This window comes from Carassius auratus, chromosome 42 (assembly GCF_003368295.1).
Source record: "Carassius auratus strain Wakin chromosome 42, ASM336829v1, whole genome shotgun sequence".
Classification (NCBI taxonomy): domain Eukaryota; kingdom Metazoa; phylum Chordata; class Actinopteri; order Cypriniformes; family Cyprinidae; genus Carassius; species Carassius auratus.
This window is the reverse complement of record NC_039284.1, coordinates 1,203,028-1,224,658: the sequence shown is the minus strand read 5'-3', so window position 1 is coordinate 1,224,658 and position 21,631 is coordinate 1,203,028. Positions and strand designations below refer to the sequence as shown.

The 21,631-nt window shown below is 39.8% G+C and overlaps 2 protein-coding genes across 5 annotated transcripts in view; one reads left to right on the top strand and one right to left on the bottom strand.

Moving 5' to 3' along the window:
* Nucleotides 1-12,361, top strand: part of LOC113060393 (ral GTPase-activating protein subunit alpha-2-like) — a 152,868-nt gene extending 140,507 nt beyond the window's left edge. For 2 of the 4 annotated variants that reach the window (XM_026229279.1, XM_026229281.1), the window contains exons 39-40: nucleotides 5,381-5,505; nucleotides 12,065-12,222. In XM_026229279.1, the coding sequence (XP_026085064.1) occupies nucleotides 5,381-5,505; nucleotides 12,065-12,222 (283 nt within the window). Of the gene's footprint in view, nucleotides 1-5,380; nucleotides 5,506-10,108; nucleotides 10,146-12,064 lie in introns of all 4 variants that reach the window. The other 2 variants (XM_026229282.1, XM_026229278.1) reach the window with 2 other exon arrangements.
* Nucleotides 12,362-16,051: 3,690 nt separating this feature from the next.
* Nucleotides 16,052-18,400, bottom strand: LOC113060392 (insulinoma-associated protein 1b). Its single transcript, XM_026229277.1, has one exon. It carries the CDS (start codon nucleotides 18,074-18,076, stop codon nucleotides 16,742-16,744), a length of 1,335 nt encoding a protein of 444 aa, XP_026085062.1. The 5' UTR covers nucleotides 18,077-18,400; the 3' UTR covers nucleotides 16,052-16,741.
* Between the last annotated feature and the right edge of the window lie 3,231 nt (nucleotides 18,401-21,631).

Below are 21,631 nucleotides of genomic sequence, written 5' to 3'. Positions count from 1 at the left end.
TGAAAGTTATCAGTTTTTGACTTTGACCAACTATTCATGGTTATGACAGAGTTGCTTATTCACTGCTGTTCAGTAGTTGTTGTTTGTCAATAAGCTTTTTGTGCTCTCTTCTGCTCCCTAAGGCTGCATTTATTTAATAAAAAATACATTAAAAACAGTAAAATTGTGAAATAATAGTATAAATGAATTTTAATATATTTTAAAATGTAATTTATTCCTTGATGACAAAACAAAGCTGAATTTCCAGCATCATTCCTCCAGTCTTCAGTGTCACATGATCTTCCAGAAATCAATCTAATATGCTGATTTGCTGCTCAAGAAACATTTCTGATTATTATCAGTGTTGGAAACCATTTTGTAGAAACCGTGGTGAACATAAAGTTGAAAAGAAGAATGTATTTGAAATGGAAACCTTTCTTAACATCATAAATGACTTTATCAACACTTTTGATTAATTTAATGTGTCCTTGCTGAATAAAATTATGACTTTATTATATATATATATATATATATATATATATATATATATATATATACTTTTGAATGGTAGTATAACAGACAATGTTGGTTAGTGATTTTCGATCACACTAGCCTCATGTTTGTATGTAAAAATTCCTATAATGTTAAAACAGGAGGGTACCTGAATGCTGCCATTAGTCAGGGAGAACATGTGACCCCTCCTCAAGCTAGAACTCCAGAGGCTCCTTATGTTTCAATTACAGCCTCCATCTCTGATCAGACCTCGCCTTTCTTCAGTTTATCCAGACACAGCAGTGCAAGCCCTCAAGCCTCTGTTTGCTAATTGACCCCAGCGATGCTAAAAAAACACTAAACCCAGCTTCAACAGCTCTAGCTGTACACCACCTCGTCTTCCTCAGGCCTCTGGGGTCGTATGTCCATCTGTGTTCTGTCACAAACCTGTTCCATTTGATTTGAAGGATTCAATTAAAAACAAAAAAAAAATGAAACTTATGTCTTCAGCAAGAGTCACTTTACATTCAGAAGCACACATTTTCATTTCATTTTCACATTTTTTCTTTAGGAAAAAAATAAAACTTGTCATATTTCATGATGTCTCTCGATGAATCTTAACCACGAGTACTTTCCTGTTACCCTGCGTCATCTGCTACTTCCTTATCTCCATGAATGTTAATGGCAGATTTCTGCGTATGGTCAAACTGTGTCAGTGGCGTTATATCCAGTCTGAGGTGTCCTGGGGGTGAGATCTTTTGTTGTGTGTGTGGCCAGAAGAGAGGGGTTTCTGGGTGGGTTGTGTTCAGAAGGTGGTCCCAGGGGTCTGGCTCCTGAGCTGACTGCTAATGAGAAGCCATCTGAGGCCGTGTGCACCTTGAACATGGCCACTACTGTCACCTGACCTCTGCTTTGATCTGCCAAAGTGCTTGACCTCTCAATTCCCCACTGGCCACCCCTTGCCATCTGGACAACAGCACACATACTCTTCATCTCCCTGTATCACCCACTCGCACACATCAGAAAAATGATCATTTCATTTCATGACAGCTAATTTAGAAGGGGTTGGGTGATGTAAACGAATGGGTCTGTTTTAGCTCACTTCAAATAATCACTTATGTGTAGGTTGTGCAAGAAACGATCTCTCATTATCTTCTAGGATTTGTCATTATCAGTAATTAGATAATATTTAGCTGAGTGTATTTTTGTGCTGGAATCTTGGCTGGTTTAGGCTTTTCTGTGCAGTGCTTAGTTCATAGCACTTATTTTTCTCTTAAATTGATTTTGGGGCATTTTACCTTTATAATGGCATGTTTTTATAATCTACTTGAATGTATGCATTCTGTTTTATAACAAACTCTTACATTTAAGCAATAAATATGAGAGATTTAAACAATTAATATTGAAATATGAAATAATTAAGAAATAAAATGATACTTAATACTAAAACGTGCAATATGTGAGTATCATGAGAGTTGAACCAATTGATTCAAATGGCTGATTCCTTCAGGAACAAAGGAAGAGACTGCACTCTTTAAGTATAAATCACTGACGCACAACAGCTCTGCTATGGCTTTGTTTTTAACTATTTTTGTTAAATCTAATGATTTAACACAATTTTAACCATATAATCAGTCACATTTATAATCTTACTGATATTTTGAAAAAAAAAAAAACAGCACCCTTGCTCGTAATATTACTTAACCCTATGATATAAATGAGACAAAAACTCATACTGGGGCTTTTCTGGCCACATAAATAGAATTTTGGGATCATTCTAACTGCATTATACTAGGCCACATCATGCAGCAAAACACAGTGAGCAACATTCTCGATAATATCAGCTTCCACATCGTTAAAACAGTAATTATGATATTATTGTAGACGATGCATATCACACAGCACTTTGTGATTATTCAGATTCCTGCTTGAATCCAATCCTTTGTTGATTTTGTTGTAGTAATTTGTACAAAACAGTCAACTGTGTTGTGTTTCTGGGTGTTCTGGTTGAAGACCCGGTTGAATAGATTGTTTTGGGCTGTTCCTGAATACAGTGTGTGCGCTCCCCTGGGCTTCTGCCCTCGACAGCTTTTAATGCCTCGCCTTTGTCACCTGGTGCACTGTGGGGTGGCAAAGTGGCCTCCAAAAGAGTGGAAAAACAGCACTATCTGTTAAAACTCCTCCGCAAAATGCTTAAAGGACAACATTTTTCCTCCTAAGTGGATTGGCTTCATCTGTTTTTCCTCTCTGGTGTAACAGTGCTATTGTATTATTTGTTAACTTTTTTTTCCCCTTTCTACCATAAACGCACAATCTGACCTGTGCTCGAATGAGGTTATCACATTATTTCACATGGCAGGGGATGTTAAATTTGCCCTTTTGACACCACATCCCTCTCTCCGGCACTTTCTAGAACATTCTGTGTAGATGTTCCGGGTGCACGAACCTTTGGGAGTCGTGTTCTTGCGATTAATGCTTTTCGGATTAATGCTTTCCCACTATGCTTCGTTTCCATCTGACTGGAGAGTTACCCATCGCAGGTGCTGAAAGGATGACTTGAATTACAGTCACTTTGGGAAATCCCTAAACTTCAGATAGCTTTCTTCTCATCTCCAAATTTTGTAGGTTGCACCGTGTTTGTTTGTTTTTCTCTGAGTGCTAGTATTCTGGAACGGTGTTATCCAAGCGACCTCTGTCCGTGCAAACATTCAGCATATTTCCTGTATGTTCTGTTCCCCCTTCTTCGACAGATACGAGCGCTCAGACAGCGTGCACTGTTCTCTGCTTTATTGAATGAATCCACACCACCGTCATCCAGCCCACCTCACGCATTCAGCAGAACAACCTGTGCTGCAACAATTACAGAAACCCGAGACCGAGACCGAGATGTTGGGCAGTGATGTCAGACAAATCATAAATTTAGTTTCTTGATTGTTTTGACTCCTGATACGTAATTGTCTACACCTTTGTCATATTATAATGTTCACTAAAGAGCCAATCCCACATCCAAACACCAGTATACATTTATGTAAACAGCTGCCGAGTCTACGCGGTATCACGAAATTCAGAGGCGTGCCAGAACTGATGCAAAGCCGCAAACATTGTTTAGTTCCAGATGCATGTATGATAGGTAATGTGCTGTGACCGCTGCATGAATTTGTTCAATAGATGAGAAGATTGTATTTTTTTTATCCTCAGGAAGTGGGAGTGCAGGTTGGCCGATGGCTGCGGTGACTCCGGCTGAGGTCAATATTTGTTTTAGGAATCTCAATAGCTGAGCCACGCTTAAGTCCTCTGCATCTCTGATAATGGAACGCCATATGGCTCTGTTGACCTTGTGGGATCAGGCTTATTATCCATTATTCTCATCTCTCTCAGTTCTCTTCCTCTCCCTCTGTCTTCTAGTTCATGCACATACACTTTTATTTGGTTCCTTCCACATAATGCTCTTTACATTGTCTGCAATTAGTTTTTTCTGTTATTTCTCTAACACTTCCATCTTTAGTTTTCATTCCCGGTGAGCCATAAGAACTCTTTCCCATAATGCTGTCCGTGTTTCCACAGTAGCTCTGAGCAAGTGCATTCAGAACACAGTGTGCTGTCTGTTGCTGGTCATTCTGATTGCAGAAATGGCCAGTTTTATTTTCAGACTAATGTACATACAATTGTTCTTCCAGATAAGTGTGCCCCCTCCATTTCTGCTGTTTTTAGTAGAATGCATGCAGAAGTGAAGCAGATTGCTCTCTCCTTGTGTGCAGCCCGCAGGCTCAGGTGCTTGTCAGCGCTTGGTTCAGACGGACCTTTTCAACAATTTGTCACGGTTGCCTCAGCTCCTGCTGCGCCGGCACGTGGCTCACACACACACACACACACTGAACACAGAGTGGTGATGCAGCCAGAGTGGTCATGATGGAGTGCAAAGGCATTGGCAACAGCCTAGCGCCTGGCGGTATAAGCAGCCTCCCTAATGAGATGGGAATGGCATCAGTGGGGCCCTCCAGGATTTCAGCAGGCAGGCATGTGGCCCTGGAAGGCCCCTACCTCCACTCCACAACCTATTCACTAGACATTATAGCATGCACACACAGATTGTATATGTGTATTAGTTCTTGAGTGATTGGCAGGTTGGTTTGGTGTGTAAGTGAACATCAAGGCAGAAACACCTGCTCGAGCGTTTGTTTGGACGGTTAACGGACTGTAGCTGTAACCGAACAGACTACGCTCACCATGTGTGTAATGACTCCAGGAGTCTGCTGGAAAATCTGATTTGTTTCATCTGCTATAATGCCCAGCCTATTGCATGAAGTTATTTAGCTGCCTATACAAGGGAAAAAAGATTAGCAGTGAATTCACGCTGCTGTTTCCATGCATTCAAATCATTTGCTGTCATCAAGAATTGTACATAAAAATGTACAATACCTACAAGTTTAATCTCATTAAAATGTTTCTTTATTAAACTTTGTTGATTAGCCTTTATTCAGCAAGACTAAATTAAATTGATCAAATATATATAACAGCACAACTGTTTTCAACATTGATAATAATCAGCATCAAATCAGCGTAATAGATTTCTGAAGGGTCATGTGACACTGAAGTCTGAAAACCATCACAGAATTAAATTAGATTTTCAAATATATTCAAACAGAAAATGGCTATTTTAAGTTCTAATAATTGTAGATTTTTCATAAAAACTTTTAAAAAAACGTTTTAAACAAAAAATATAACATGTTATGCATTATAATTGAATTTGTGTGTTTGTGCTTCTGGAGTCACAGTGACACAATAGCTTTGTGTGAGAAACCAACCCAAATTATTTTAGTGAGCTATTTCAGTTGTTGTTGCGGGGTCATTTCAAAGCCTGTGATGATTTGGTCTTATGTAGATGTGGTTTTCCTTGACAAGCTCTCAGTTATGAGGAGAGGGCTCTCTACCTGGAGGCCATCATTCAGAACCACAAGGAGAACATGACCTTTGAGGACTTCGCTGCTCAGGTCTTCTCTCCTTGCCCCAGCTACTGGCCAACGGGAGGTGCAGGTGAGACACCGTGACTGCTCTTTTATTTTCCTTATGTTGTAGGTAGCAATTTATTTCACAGTCCCGTTCTGCATGTGTACTTACTATAGTAACTGCAACAGCTGAGTAGTAAGTGCTGTACTTAGCCAGAATCTAACCCTGTACCTAACATTAAACCATGTTCAGTTCATGAACTTACTTAACTTACAGTACATACAGTAAGTGCACATACAGCAAAATAAAATGCAAGTATTTTGTTTTTATTTTACGGGTCTCATGCATTACTCTATTTTCGCTGTTTATGAAATTGGGAAATCTCTAAAATGGTTGGATTGTCTGGTAGAGTTCATTTCCAATGTGTTGTCAGACTAGAGGATTGTGCCCTGCCTTCATTTTAAAACAGCCAAAATAAAATCAATACAGCCTTCGACTGTGAAAGCCCAGTGTATCAAACTGAAAATGAGCTGTAGTACAGCTTAATGAGTTACACAACTGAGAGGAGAAATCGAATTCTGTTTAAAGTAGACTTGCAAAATACTGTAAGAACCAAGGTCCCGACATTGGTGGAAATTATAGCTTAATATCATTTGTGATTTCTAGACCTAGAAATGTCAGGGAATAATCAAATATTAAGTCTATATAAAAGTAAAATATATAAAAGTCTTAGAAAGGTATGTAATGAATATCAGTTTTATTTACTTATGCTTAGTTGTAAAATATTTAGTTGGCAGTCCTATCTCACAAATTTATTAATCCAGTAATCCAGTTTTTTTTTAATATATATTTTACTGTCATGGGTATAATATATATATAATATATATATATATATATATATATATTTTTTTTTTTTTTTTTTTTTTTTTTTTTTTGAGGTTTCAGCCAAAGAAAAATGAAAGAAATCGTCCCTTGACATTTAGGTGAAATTAAATTAGTTGAAGGTTTTTAATATTTAATTTTATTTCAGTTAATGTTTATGTCAAGTCATGACATTTGGTAAGACTTTATTATAACTTTAATTAACAAATGCTTAACATGTCATTAGTTAATATATATATATTCACATTGCTGAAGATATGAGATAATGTATGTGTTAATGTTTACTAATGACCTAAAGATTAACAAAAAATAATTTCATATAAATTAATATTCCTACAAATGACATTAAACTTTCTATTCATATGATCATGCACTTTTTAAAAACCTACAAATGACTTCAGCAGAAATTATACAATAATTATTACAAGCTTACTTGCTAATGTCATTAAACCTCTGTTCACATTTTACCTAATGCTCTTTTTTTACATTTACAAATGTTGTGGAAAAAAAATAGCTTAATCATACATTTGAAGCTCTTTACTATTCACTGAACTATGCATGTTAACGTATTATTAATTAACTCATAATCACAGTCTGTAAAGGCCATATATTTGGTCTCCATTTGTTGTATAGACGTCTACTATTTTCACATCTTAACAAATCATTTATTAATTATTTGTTCATGTTTTTGCAGTACCCAATCTAAAGTGGAAACTCTTCATCATTTGTAACACACATTGTGATTTGGGTGCAAAACGTTTTTAACCTCAACACTTATATTAGTATACTATTTCATTAAACAGGGTATTCCTTGAATCAAACATCAGCAGAAGGAAACATCATTTTTTCAAGATAATACTTATGTAATATAAACCGATTGAACCATGTTCCCTTACAGTAGTCAAACTGACCCCTCTACACCTTTGACCCCTTACACACATCACACCTCAGTAGCAGCAGAAGTGTTTTTATCAAAGCTTTAAATCAGTGTTGAACATCTTTAAAAATAATTTTTAGATTTTCAAAAAGGACATGATCATATGAATTAAAAGTTTATTTGATACTTGTGTGCATTGTAATTTACATCATTAGCTAATGTTTAATAAGTTTAGTAAACATTAACAAGCAGATTATCTCATGTTTCACGCTATGTGAATCTAAATTGATTAATGATCCATTAAGCATTAAAGTTATTTTAAAGTGTTCACATTTTTATGGCTTTTTTAAAATGTGATTGTTTCTCATGCTACAAGCATAACTCTGCCTGTATTATTTACGTGTTTTTTTTTTTGTTTGTTTGTTTTTTTTTTCAAAAAACTGTTCTATTTGTTTGGTTGGGCCTGCAGAGTTTATGTACTTTTCTTTGTTATTTAAATCTTGTTTTGTTTAATATGTGGACTTTATTCTGAAAGTGGATGCTAAATTCGCCCAATCCCTGAATGCAGATGTAGTGCATTTATCAGGATGCATTCTTTGGAATAAGGATGCTCGGACCGTTTTGATTTCTGTAGTGACGGCCGTTTATTTCCTGCTCTGGTGACCTCATAGGGAGCAGCTGAACTCAGAGGGAATGAGAATCTCATCCATTAGACACTTCAAACGCCATTTCTCTGGCTTTCTCTTCTTTTGCATCTCAGGGTTTCTCGTACCTTCATCAAACACATCAAAACTGCGTCCCCGGGATGTTATTCTCTTTTTTCTTGTTGTCATCTCTGTCTATTTTGTTCTAATTACTTTCTCAGTTTCATTCTTTTTTGTTCTTAACCTCAGTTATCATGCCTGTTTCTTTTCTTTTTCTGTTTCATCTGTTCGCGCGACCAACCCTAAATTCAATATTTATTTACCAATGAATCATTTAATTCATAATTTACCCATAAATGCAGGCTTAGGTTGGAAAGAATTCATTCTATGTATACATGCATGAAATTCAAGCTCTGTTCCAAATCCTAGAGACTTGTGTAGCTAGACAGCATTTACAACAGAATAATTATGTTGAGTACTTGATTTTGACTGGCTCACACACACACACATAGATCAATGAAACCTAAAAACGGCAATTACACGTCATGTGATCAATGTTTTCTATAGTTGATTCACTTCAGAACTGAAATCAAAAATTGTAAACTAATATTGTAATAATTATATAGGAAGGTGGCTTTTAATGGATATCCTTTGAAAATAAATTGGATACTTAATAATTCCCCCATTCTCCTTATTTTACAATCTGACACAAAGTACAGTTTCAGGTTCCAGTGGAGACATCGTGAAGCCATTGCTGTGATTTCCGCATAAAGTGGTTTTAGGAGATAACTTCTTTTCTAGGTAGAAAGAGGCAGCTCACTGGGTTTTGGAGCAGAGCCATAGATGCACTCATGATGATAGTTTGGACAGGCCTGACAGACCCGTTTAAAACACCAGCTCATCCAGTAGGATTGAGTTATTTTGTGGGTTACAGTCTATGATGCTGCTCCATGTTTCATCACCATCTCACCCATGACAGCAGGCAGGCGTTGGCCAGGGATGGTTTGGGACATGGATTACTTCTGGGCCAAGCTGGACTGTAAGACTTTTCTGCCTGCTTCCTCCACTAGGCATGTGGCCCCACACTTCTGTTACACAAACTTGTCTTTCTCTTCCTCCATCTCTGCCTCTCTTTCTCCCCCTTTTCAGTGCACTCTGCATATTCCCTGTTTTATGATAGTGAATTGAGCACATATACCACTTTTCCACTGGGGCTGGTGCCAGAACTGGAGCCGGTGCTCGGTCGAGACTGGCACTCGTTCAGAACCGGCTCACGTTTCCACTGGCGAGGAGCAAAACCCTCTACATTACCATCCTACCAGTGCCATGCAAAACGATCAGTGTATGACATCGAAGTAGGTTTTTTTTTTTTTTTTGGAAAAGCGTGGCCCAGTTCACAGTTGGGCTCCGGCTCAAGCACCAGCCCTGGTGGAAAAGCGGTAGTAGAGTTTTCAGAATGGTTTCTTTTAAAAAATGTTAGACTTGTGGAATGCAGTGCTGTGACAAAGATTCCATTTGTAAAAAATATTACCTCAGTTTAGGAACAGAGCTTTGAGGTCAGGGTCAGCTGTGTGTGAGGGAATAGAAATGAATGGTTGGATCCATGCAGGGTTTGGTCAGTTGAGTTGAAAGTATGTTTTTGTTTAATATCGTAGTTGGTAGACAAGAGCTTCTCTGAAATATAGCAGACTGTGAGTGAGTTTCATTAAACATGTACAGGTATGAAGGCAGATCTTCACAAATATCATTTACACTCTTCACAAAAAACAAAAAAAAGTTTGTTACTTATATCATCACATGCATCATTGTGAGCGCTATTCCAGCGCAAACACTAAACGGGCACCTTCGTTCAGAAATAACCTCACTCAGAGCCTCGTGCTCTGGTTTGGGCCAAAGTCCTTTCAGTTATGTAACACAAGTCTAATGCACATATTGTGAAAAGTTCTTGAAAAAGAGCTGTTAAATCACAGTTTTGTGTGTTCTGCACCCTGCAGCTTTTCTGTTGTGTTCCCCATGTTAAACGTTCTTTCATTTTCAGAAAACACAAAGTGAAGTGGGCCAGTGTGAATAGAAATGTGTTTCACCCGGTGCTTGTCTTTACAGCCACAGTCTGTCATAATCACTGTATGTTATTTTAACATTTTCTTTGTGTTGTCCTTCCTTCACCCCTCAGGATTAACACAGCCATGTTTTCAACAGCGTTCTCATTCTCTCTGTCACACACACACACACACTCGTGACGGTGCGAGGCTTACGTGTTGCTCTATTGTCTTCTCTCCCTCTGTAGATTAAGTGTGTTACAGGTGTCAGTACAGTAACTGAAGGTAAGAGTCTCGGTCTGAAGTCACAGAGACCCCGCCCCCTTTCCCCGGCTCGTCTGCTCATCTTCCCTCTTTATTTCCATTAATGATCTGCGTCTGCTCGGAGCTTTTAAAGGAGCACAGAGGCAGAGCTGCATTGGGGCTGGCTGTTCTCTGATTGTGGACGCCAGCGGAGGAATCGTAACACAGTAGCAGCATGAATGGGTCGCCATCCTCCTCTCCTGCATGTCTCTGCTTTATTCTCTCTTTTTCCCCTCTTTTCTCCTGTTGCTTTGTCCTATGGCGTGTGTCTGTTTGCCTGAGGCCACATCTGACACTAACACCTGCCCTACTGGAAAATGTCTTTGTCACTTACGCTTTTGATTGGATTGCTGTAGGGAGTCAATGGGAATGAGGGACACTTACTTTACACACACACATGGGTATATATATATATACACACACACACACACATACATGCGCGCACACACAGTGTTGTGGAAAGTTACTTTTTAAATTAATTAATTAAAAATAACTAATTATGTTAATTATTTTTTATTGAAAGTAATGCATTATGTTACTTTTGCGTTACTTTTTAAATATTGGCTAGGCTTGCTTGTTTGCTTATAATATAAAGTTATATTTTTGACAAATGTAAAAGCTCTTTCACACTAAAAGGAAATGTAAATTCACGTCTGTACAGAAGAATGTAGAAGAAGAAATTTCAACACTCTTCAGCAATAAAAAAGAAGAAATGTTAGTTTTTTAAATGTAAATTTTTTTGCTTATTAGTTTCGGGTTGAATTGGATCAGCAGCAGCAAATTGGTTAATAAAATGGGATTAAAAACAAATTATATTTATTTAATTATTGCAGCTTTGAGTCATCAAAATCTGTATGTTTGTTTGTTATTTACAAAAATAAATTGTAAATGAAAAAATAATGTGTTACTTTACTAGTTACTTGAAATTAAAGTAATCTGATTACGTAACTCGCGTTAGTTGTAATGTTAGCCCCAACACTGTGTGTGTGTGTGTATATATATTTTTATATATATACACATATATATGCATGTGCACATATAAATCCCAAATGGGAAATTATTTATAATGAATAAATTCCCAGGTTTTGCATGATTGATTTGATTGACACGCCTCATTGGCTTAAAATAAATCTGAGGATCAGACGGTGAGTCAATCACTGTGATGATGAGAACTTCTGGATCTTTACGCTCTCCACCCGGCTCAGCTGCAGTGTGGAAACATAAGATGCTCAGTCACCTCTTGAATCCATAAATGATCAAAATCCCTGGCGCGATACAGTTCACTCAGCATTAGAGAGGAGGGAGCTGTGGGTAAGTGTGTGTCCTCTCTGCTGGCATCCCGAGTCCTCCTGAGATGTTCTCTGGAACGGACAGCACCCCGCACTCGTTTACTCCTCCCCTGCTCCTTTCACATGCAGAAACTGTTGTTCTCCGCTCTCCTCCCCCTCTTTCAAACGAGCCCTGGAGTGGAGGTCCTCTCCAATGAGCGCATGTTCCCCACACCATCTGCTCGCAGAAACTTGAGATGCCCATAAAAAAGAAAGAAAAGAAAGAAAGAAAATAGCCGAGCAGATGCCATCTTGACAAAGCAGAAAGCTTGTTTAATTTAGATGTTTCCTGGAGTACCAGTATCTCAGATCACCAGCACAATCCATATTTTGCATGTCTTTTTTTTATTTTTTTACTGCAGTAAAGTGGAGCTGTTAGTAGGATGACCGTTATTGCTATTAACAGTCAAATGGTTTAGGACTAACTTTGAGTTCTCAGCTTTTTTCACATCCATCTCTATCAGAAGAGGTTTCTTGCGTCAGTAATGGCATGCTATCAGTTTGAAAGCAGGGGTATTAATGGTCATTGTGGCTTATTCTTCACTCTGCGTGTAATATGTCCTCCCTTCCCAGGTTCCCTCAGCTGCAGCACGAGCACTGACCTCAGTGTTACTGTGATGACCAGTGACTCCAGCGACCAGGTCTCGCCCACCATACCCCGCGCCTCTAAGAACCGGGTTTCTGGAAAGCTCCGGCGCTCGGCCAGCGCCATCAGCAAGTCCTCCAACTGAACACTTCCACCGGCCCCAGACTGCATTGTCCTTAAACTTTAGCATTTGACCGTAATGTTTTCCACCTGTCATTTTTTTCCTTTTCGAAGCCAAGGAGCAGTGAAAGATGCAACTGTTGTCGCAAACGTATGTAGCTTCACCTGTCGTGAAGAAAGAGAAACTGTTGTTATGCTGAAGTAAATCTTCAAATGTGAAATTCATTGCAATTTTCTAAATAATGCTGCATTTGGACTGGATTTACCCATTTGGATCTGCGACTGTCCCAAAAATGTCCTTACGACAGAGTAGCAACTGAATAATACGAAACATTTCAAATACTCAGAGGCTTTAGATAGTTTTTAATATGCTCATTATCCAGTTCTTTGAGCTTTTCTTCATGTCAAACACTGAAAACCCAATCACTGATGCATATGGGAGAGACTCGTCCCAGCACTGAGATGCACTTTTAAATCATCAAAAAAAAGAGTGAGTCTGCTTTTACTACTTTCATAACATCAGTGACGCCTGAAGGGCAACAGACTGCAATGAAAACACGATTTCTTTTGTTATTGTGAGTTACTTTTAAGTGACTTGTTTGATTATTTTATGGAACGTATTTATGCAACATGCTGAATCAAAAAGGCTCTCATCGTTTGTAATTCTGTCGAGGTGTAGCGTGAATGTTAACTCCTTCATTTGAGAATTGAAGGTCTCCCATTCCTGTCATGGAATTCTACTCCAACATTCCAATGATTTTGCACTCGCCCGGTGGTAAAGATGCAGTAGATCCATGTTTGTTCCCTTCTTCCCTCTGTTTTTGGATGTACATTGCTTTTATTTTGATTTGATTATATATATATATATGTTGTCATGTTGTGTGTGTATAGATAAATATATATATATATGGAGAAATATCTGCCATCACACTATTCCTGACTCAACGGAGGGAAAGCCTCCAGTGCCTCAGGTGAAGCTGATGCCTGCACAGTGCCTGTGTAATACCTGTCCAGATTTTCGGAGTTTAGGGTTTTCTTTGGGGTTTCTTCCGTTGTTTAATTGATCTCACACTTTCTAAATGGAGAGCAGCGTGTTTTCTCAATGAGTCGTACAGTTCACCGGAGTAAACTGAATGAGATTGTCTGTGTTTTGTGAGAGCTGCTTCTGTCTGATTAGATGCTGGATGGGGGATCTTTTCCAGATGCTTCCCTGATTCCCGGGTGCTTCTCCGAGTGCCCTTTACCGTAGCAGCAGCATGCCAGCGCTTCTCTCTCTCTCTCTCTCTCTCTCTCTCTCTCTCCCTCTCTCTCTCTCTCCCTCTCTCTCTCCTGCCAACGCCCTGGCTCCCCTCTCTGTTCCCGTAGAGACCCGTCCTGGTTGTCATGGAGGCCAGGTGTTGCACACGCTACAGGCTCCGCCCAGACTGCAACAGGACACACGTTGCACACCTTTGCCTTACCTGAACACTTGTCTTTGTCTCGCTTCGCCTGATACTTTTTCTCTCTTCCGAATGCTCTGAATGAGAAACACTGATGAATGTATGCAGACCGACAGCCCAGATTCCACCTGACTCTAAATCTCAACTCCGATGATGCGGATTGGAAATGGGCTTTTAGTTGAAAATACTGCAACTGGCCTAAATTCTAATTATGACATGTTCGTTGTAGGCTTAGTTGTTAGCTTTGTATATTGTCTATTTTTCTTTTCTCTTCTTTGAATGTTCTAAATTCTGAAGGGTATAAATATATTAATGCCTGTAATATAATCTTTGTATAAGACATTGAAGCTTGAAGATTTTGTCATGACTTATTAACATATCAGACCGTTTTTAATAGAAGTAATCACTTTATCTTTACTAGAAATGTGAAGAAATCAAAACAATTGATTAAATGGATTTGAAGGTCATGTTTATATGCGATTGGTTGGACTGGTTTTTTCTCATTGTTTCATGATTTATGGGTCGTTGCTGTGTCCTGGTCTGCAATTTTATATTTCATTTAAACTGTATTTCTATGTATTGAAATTAACAGCATTTTTACAAATTTAACAAATGAGCGAATGCTGGAACATTTAATTTGTACTGAAAAAAATTGTCATAAAAATAAGCTTTTGGAGAATATATATATATATAATATTATATTATATCTATGTGTGTGGTGCAGGATTTGCTTAAAGAGTTTTCACTCTGAAATTTCTAGTAAGTTTGAATTCTAGAAATTGAAGTAGTTTTTTTTTTTTTTTTTTTTTTTTTTTTTCTTGGATAAAATATTTTCCAGTACTGTTTGTTTCAATTACAAAAAAAAAAAAAAAAAAAAAGTGTTTCATTGTACTGCAATTTTTTTTTTTTGAAATCTTGAAGTAAATGGCTACTACCCAGTTACAATAACTAAAATAGACACGCATAAAATGTCTGCTTAAATGTTTATTGTTGAATAAAAAGTTAAATAATTATACTCTTTGTCAACTACTCATATCTCCTCTGTAAAGTTCACTCAAAAAAAAATAAAATAAAATAAAAATTCTGTCACTCAAAAAAACTGCCAAATACCAACTTACGTTCCTCACATGAAATGAAGTCACATTTTGTCATTATTAAAGCCCTGTGTTTTGTGCATGAAATACAACATTGATTTTGCCCTCTCGCTTTCCTGCTTCTGACCTGGAGAAACTGTATGATGATGGGCTGTTGTACATGTGTGTCTGAAATCATCCGTGACTCTGTGCTCTAATATTGTGTGTTCGAGCGAGTGGATGCAAGTGATGCTCAGGGTTAGAGGTTGTTCTGTTGCTGGAGCCGAGGGAATATAGAGGGTAACCTGACCCCACTCCCATCTGTCTCCCCTGCTGCTCCATGAGCACAGACGCGTCCCTCGCTGGAGTACAGGTGCACCTACAGCTCATGCACACTAGCACTTAAATAATGACTTTGTGTGCGCTCACTAAATCTGACCAAAACAAGTATGATTTTTCTTTTTATTATTTTCTCGCCAATTGCATAAGTATACATGAAGTAATGGTTTTGCATAAACTGAATCGAGAGACTGCATAAATTGAACTTTGCACATAAATAATCTGCAGAGAGGATTCATTAGTTCAAACAATTCTAAGTTTTGCAAACTTCACCCTGATCGTACCTTGGTTATTTGAGCTTATTTTTCTTATACATTTATTTATTGACTCTTTTATCGTGTAAAAGGAACATGGTGGATTGGTTGCATCTTTAGAGATGTTTCATGGGGAAAAAATAAAAAAGAAGATGTACGAACCAGGCACAGCACAGTTGGATGATTATGCCCTTGTACATTTCTAAGTTCATTATTATAAAGTCTGTTGTCACCCTTGAAATGATTTCAGCTAAATTTACAGTGTGCCAACTGCATTATTTGATTGATCAAGCACAGTTTACATGATGACTTCTGTATGACCTGACCAATTCAAAATCAATACTGCTGCCATTTAAAGCATGGGAAGGGGTTTGGGATAGAAAATTGCCAGAATTTGGCTTTATATCATCTGAGCATTTGACACCTGTGGAATAACAGTTGGTCATGCTGCTCATTAACTGTTGTAGTACAGTAGACTGCACAGAATAACTTTTACACACCTGCTTTGTTCTTAAAGACAAATATTTCTGTTAACTTTGCATAAATCTATAGATGAATATGGCATATAACTTTTATGTCTGTACGGAGTAAAAGGCTCTTGGAATTCCATTAGTGTCCCCTTATATTGTTTATCATTTACAGTTCTCATATTCAGCGAAAATAACTGCCTGTATTATTTAAATCAACTATTGTACAAATAGTACACGGAGGGTTTCTGTGGTAAATATGCACGAACTAGAAGCGTTTTCATTTTGAAAATATTTTATTTGAGAAGACAACACGGACGCACATGTAAAGCGCTAGGTAGCAAACATTTAGGAAAATAAACTGTGTACGTAGAAAAAGATTGCATCTATAAGAGCTTCACGTTTCAAGAGAGCGCACAAAACCCAAGACAAGATGATCTCGACACAACGATTCGACTGGGAGAAAAGTCCCCCAATAATTTATACAAAGCCATTGAAAATAAATAAATACATAAATAAATAAAATATTACGAATAAACATATTACAATAATTTTACATCATGATAGTAAGCAGTAATTGTGTGTCGACATTCAGAAACAATCATTACACTGAAGAGTTCTTAAGGCAGTAGTTTGATGTTTTTCTCTAAAGGCATTTCTGGCTACTAAAGGGAAACTTTTTAAGATTTGTTGATGTAGTTTTCAGTACGAAGAGAGAGAGAAAACATTTTCAGTCCCGTAATCCACATACTGGATTAAAGCTACAGACGTGAAACGCACAGCATGTGAATTCAAGGCAGAGGTACAGGAACATATCTTAGGTCTAGGAGCTATTACATTACCATGTGTGCAAGCGTTCTAGAAAAATACCTTTGTAAGGGCCAAACTAATACATTTCTCCAGAATTTTCTAGCGAAGAATTGGATGAGGAAAGAGATCGTACTGAAAGGACAGATCGGTGTGGGTTCGTCTTCAGCAGGCGTTACGCACGGGCATCTGGAGAAGGATGACTTGCCTGTTTTCGGTGGGGTGGCATTTGTTGATGTGTTTGGTGAGACCCGGCGAGCTGTAGAAAGTGGCGTGGCAGAACTTGCAGGGAAACGCCTGGGAGTCGTCGTGCAGAAGGCGCAGGTGTCGCTCCAGACTCGCCCGGTTCGGCAGCTTCTCTCCACAAGCCGGACACCCGAGACCGTCCGCGGGGCTCAGATTGAGCGGAGCCGGGCTTTGGCTGTCCTCCGAGGGCATGATGTCGGGGCTCTCTGTGGTGCGAAAAGCCTCTCCGAGGATTTCATTTTGGAGCGCCTGGTGTCCCAGGATGTGCTTCCTCAGGTAGGCTTGGCGCTTGAACCTCTTCCCGCAGTGCTGGCAGTCGTAAAGCCCGTCGTCGGAGCCGGATTCTGACAGACCCGGGCTCTGAGAGTCTCTGTCGCTGGGGAACTCTTCGGGGAAAGGTTTGGCGGGTTGGAGGGCTTGTTTGGGCGCGCTCGGCACGCGCGGTTTGTGCCAGCGCCGGTGGGAGGCCAGGTTCGCCGGACAGCTGAAGACCTTCTCGCACTCGGGACACCTGTACTCCACCCGCACTATCCGGGAGCACTTGTGCTGTGCCAGAGAGAACGGGTCCGAGTATTCTTCTCTGCAAAGCTGGCAGATGAACTCCCCCAGGGGCTTGTTGGTGTTGCCCGAGGCCGCTCGGGGCTTGAGGTCCACGGGCCCCTCTTTGATTTTCAGGCCCAGCACCGGGGATGTGGTGACCTCGTCCTCGAAGTTGAGTTTGCGTATGGCTTTGGGTTTCTTGACGCTTTTGCTGCTTTTACGCTCGGCGGCGTCAGAAGGTCTTTTGGCGCCGGGTCGGATGACGGGCGCCGTTCCGCCGCGGTTACTGTTGCTGGTGCCGATTTTTAAGTCAACCGGCGCAAACAGAAGATGATGGTCCAGGCTGGTGAGAGAGGCGGGAGTCGGGAACGATTCGGCAGAGACAGGCGAGCCGAGATTGAGACTCCTCTCGAAATATTTCCTGTCGTGCTCCTTGCTGATGGGCCGGGTGGGGCTGTACAGGGCTTGGTACACCATCTCCGGGTTGCCGAACTGCACCGGCCTAGCGCTGCGGACCGACACCGGCGCCTCTGCTCCGTCCGACGGGAAGGCTGAGGTGATGTTGTCCGGCTTGGGGGCGCTGGGCGCGGGTGGAGACGCGGCGATCGGCGCGATTTGATGTTCTGGAGCGGATCCTCCATCCTCATCCGAGCGTATCCGGTACGAAACGAGCGCTGCTTTCTTGTTCCTTTTCACCAGGAATCCTTTGGGCATGATGAGGCGAGGATAACAAGGCACAACAAGACTAGATCCAGAGCTACAAACGTGCCGTCCGCCTCCCTCCCTCTGAGAGATGCTTTTGCTCCTCAACGCATAGCTGCACTCTTTTTAAGCTGGAATGATGTTATTGTTCTCGCCCCTCGTCGCTCCGTCCTCATCCAATCAGGAGCGAGCGAGGATCTCTGTGGAATTGCCCGTGGGAGGGCTGAGAGACTCGGACCGGGCGCTCCAGAGCAGATGTACCTGGCCTTTATTGTAGTAATGCGCGCTGCCCTCTGTTCACGGTGTGATGGAGATGTATGGAGAGGAGCGCGTGCCGCGGCTGTGGAGCACAGAAGGAAATGTCACTCACTGTCATCTTCAGAATATGCAATATATGCAAAACAACTTAACATAATTTAGATGGGAAACAGTTTCGTGTCTGTGTCGTCTATGTTTACGGTTTAAAGTTTCCATTTCACGCGTGTTTCGTGTAAATAATAGCGTGTACTTAAAAACGTAGAATCACACATCGCGCGTTATTAATTAGCGCGTATGAAACAAGAACATGCTAAGTAAGCCCTAAGTGCTTCCTGTATTTGCAAATCTGGACATTAAAGAGATTTGTAATGCCACGCGTCAGTCTGAGGGCAGTATAAATCAGCTGGCTAACGCATGCATAAGTCATCAGAAGAAGCCCTCATCTCGCAACACAATAGCCGCGTCTGGCCGGCCGTCACAGGCTTTTTTGCCTTTGAAAAGCAAATTGACCTTTATACAGGGATACACGAGCAATCTGGCCAAAAGAGAGACGCGTGCTGGACGCAATCAAAGATGAGCACTGACCTCGAGGTCAAGCCAGGGGTCAGCCATCATTATTTTTCTTCAAACCACCATGACCGGTGACAAGTTCAGACACTGAAGCGTGTGCCAGAATGTTTTAACGCTTTCAACTGCAGCCCAAGCTACACATATTTCCTTGAAATATGGCTCCACCGTACATGAAGCTCACTAGTATTCACTTCACTGATGCTCTTCAAACTACGAAATGTGTTCGTTTACTTATTAGAAATAAGTTTATCAAAGCTATAAATTAAATACTAAAATCCAAATGATTCCAGTACTCTAAATTATTTATATCAGCAAATGCATAGTATTAAAAGCTCTAACACAGGCTTAAGGTTTAGATCACAGCACCTAAGGATCTTATTTATACTCTGTGAAACAGTTGCTTTAAATTCTCTTTTGCGCGCAAAATTGGACAGACGTGTTCCACGGGTTTGCATTCATCTATTGTTCCCCTCATTAGCATAAAGCTGCAGTATGACCGAGGCATATGCGCCTGTCACTATTCTCCCCTGCAGTTTCACAAATATTACAACACTAGAGGAGTTTTACACCACAGACGAGACTGAAACGTTCCTAGGTTACAACATGCATAGTTGCGCTGTGCCATCTAAAAGTTCCCAACATCATCTAGAGTTCTGCTTAAATCATGTATCTGCACCCACCTGGACTTGCGCTCATCTGATATTTAACTGCATCTTAACTTCAGACTCTTCACTGATTTTCCCTTTATTAGAACACGTTTTGCTCTGTGTTAACATTTTGTGAAGTTTTTTTATTTTTATTTTTTTTATCTAGGTCTTAACCAACACAATGCACTTCGATGGCATTTTAATGAGATTGTGTTTATGCGCACCGGCCGTATGTGCGCGTGTTTGCTGTGTGGCGCGTGCTTGTCGCGTCTCATTTGCATACAGCTGCTCGGCCGGCGCGCGCCCCTCCCCTACTGGCCACGAGCCCCCTTTCAATACGATCAGAGTAAAGACTTATCAACATATCACTCTAAACTCATAACAAGACAAATGTGGGCATCGTAACGAAAGCCATGTGTGTTTACAAGCCCGGTGGTTTAATGTCAAAGGCTAAAACATAGACTAGAACAGGCATTATTACATCTGTGTGAGCAATAGGTTTGGTTATTGTTTGTGTTGAGGAGTTAAAACGTATATAAAGTTATTCAAAGTCTTGTTGATTTCCTAAACATATATGCACCCTCTAAACAGTTCAAACTAATAATCTAATCTAAATGTGTAATTGCTCAGTATTAGGGTTTATTCGGCAATGTGTTGTAAGGGTCATTTGCACTGCTCCTCCTACAGGCTGGCACATGCTACTGCACCAAACACACAAAACAAAACACTACATGAGTATTTTGTGTTCTCTAAACTTTCCAGTGTTTATGAAGAACTCTTTAAAACAGAAAAACTAAATGGTCAGTTTCTGGTTTATGTGAAGACATGTCAGATATTCAGTCACAAGGATAAGCACAGCTTGTTAATCAGTCATGATAAACTGAGAATGCATGCATACATTTGAGCCAACCTAAGAATATGATACCTATATTAAACCATGAATAAAACGTTTTCTGAAGCAAAGCTAAAGGCATTTGAGTTCTGCACAGTCTGAAAACACTGGGACTCAGTGGCTGCTGTCCATGGTTCTGAAAGCAGCCCTTTGCTTCACAAATAACCTTTATGCTGCAAAATAAACGTTAAAAACATGGATTTTTTTTTTTTTTTTAGTTGTAACAATGCAATAGAAGAACCATTTTGGGCTCCCAAAATAACTTTGCATTATTTCAGTTCTTAAAAGAACCACTTTTGTTTTGTGAAAGACAATCAGAAGAAACTGTTTCTACTGTAATTGAACCTTTTGTGCAAAGCAGTGGTTCCATAGATGTTAAAGAACCCTTTTAAAATGTAGAACGTCTTGATCGCATTGACACTGAATAAAGAGGATGCAGGAAGAGCGTCAAACACTCACTGGAATCCACATGCAGCATGCAATTATGCAGACGCTCAAACAGGCACATGAATAAAAGAGGCTGTGTTAAGAAAGCTGAATGTCGCATTTCCCAAACAAAGCATTTTCAACATTGACACACAGCTCGTTAGCTGCCATAATTTGCATTCCCGTATAATTGTGCATTATCCTTGATTTGTATATGATCTCGCTTATTAGCCCATATAATGGGGTTAATAACAGGCAGCTCATTGCACTTATCGTTTCTCTGCCGACAGGAGGCAAGAACAGAGGCAGGACTTAATTAATTGTATCAGTCTTTTCATCTGCAGCAGTAGTGCTCCCACACAAGCATTAATATGATTCTGCAAATGGAGGGAAGTGGTACAGCCTGGGCCAGAGACATAAAAGATTGGACTCAAATTAATTTAGGCCTAATTAGACTGTGGGCGTCAGGGAGTGGCTTGCATAATAAGACCCTGTAAATGAGCTCAGACGCTTAGCTTAAGGCAATGCCATTACATCTGCTTTAAACTAGATATGACAAAGATTTTGACCCACGGAAGGCTGTGGTGTGGATGATGACACTATGGAGAATTAGTTAAAGAGATTCAACATCTGCAAGCTGTCCACTGAGATTGTATTTCAGCTCATATCCATAGTAATAAAACATATTAGTCATGCTGGAATCAGGATTATTCTAATATAAAATCAAGACAGTAAATCCAGCCTGACCTCATAAGATAATGTAACTGCATTTTA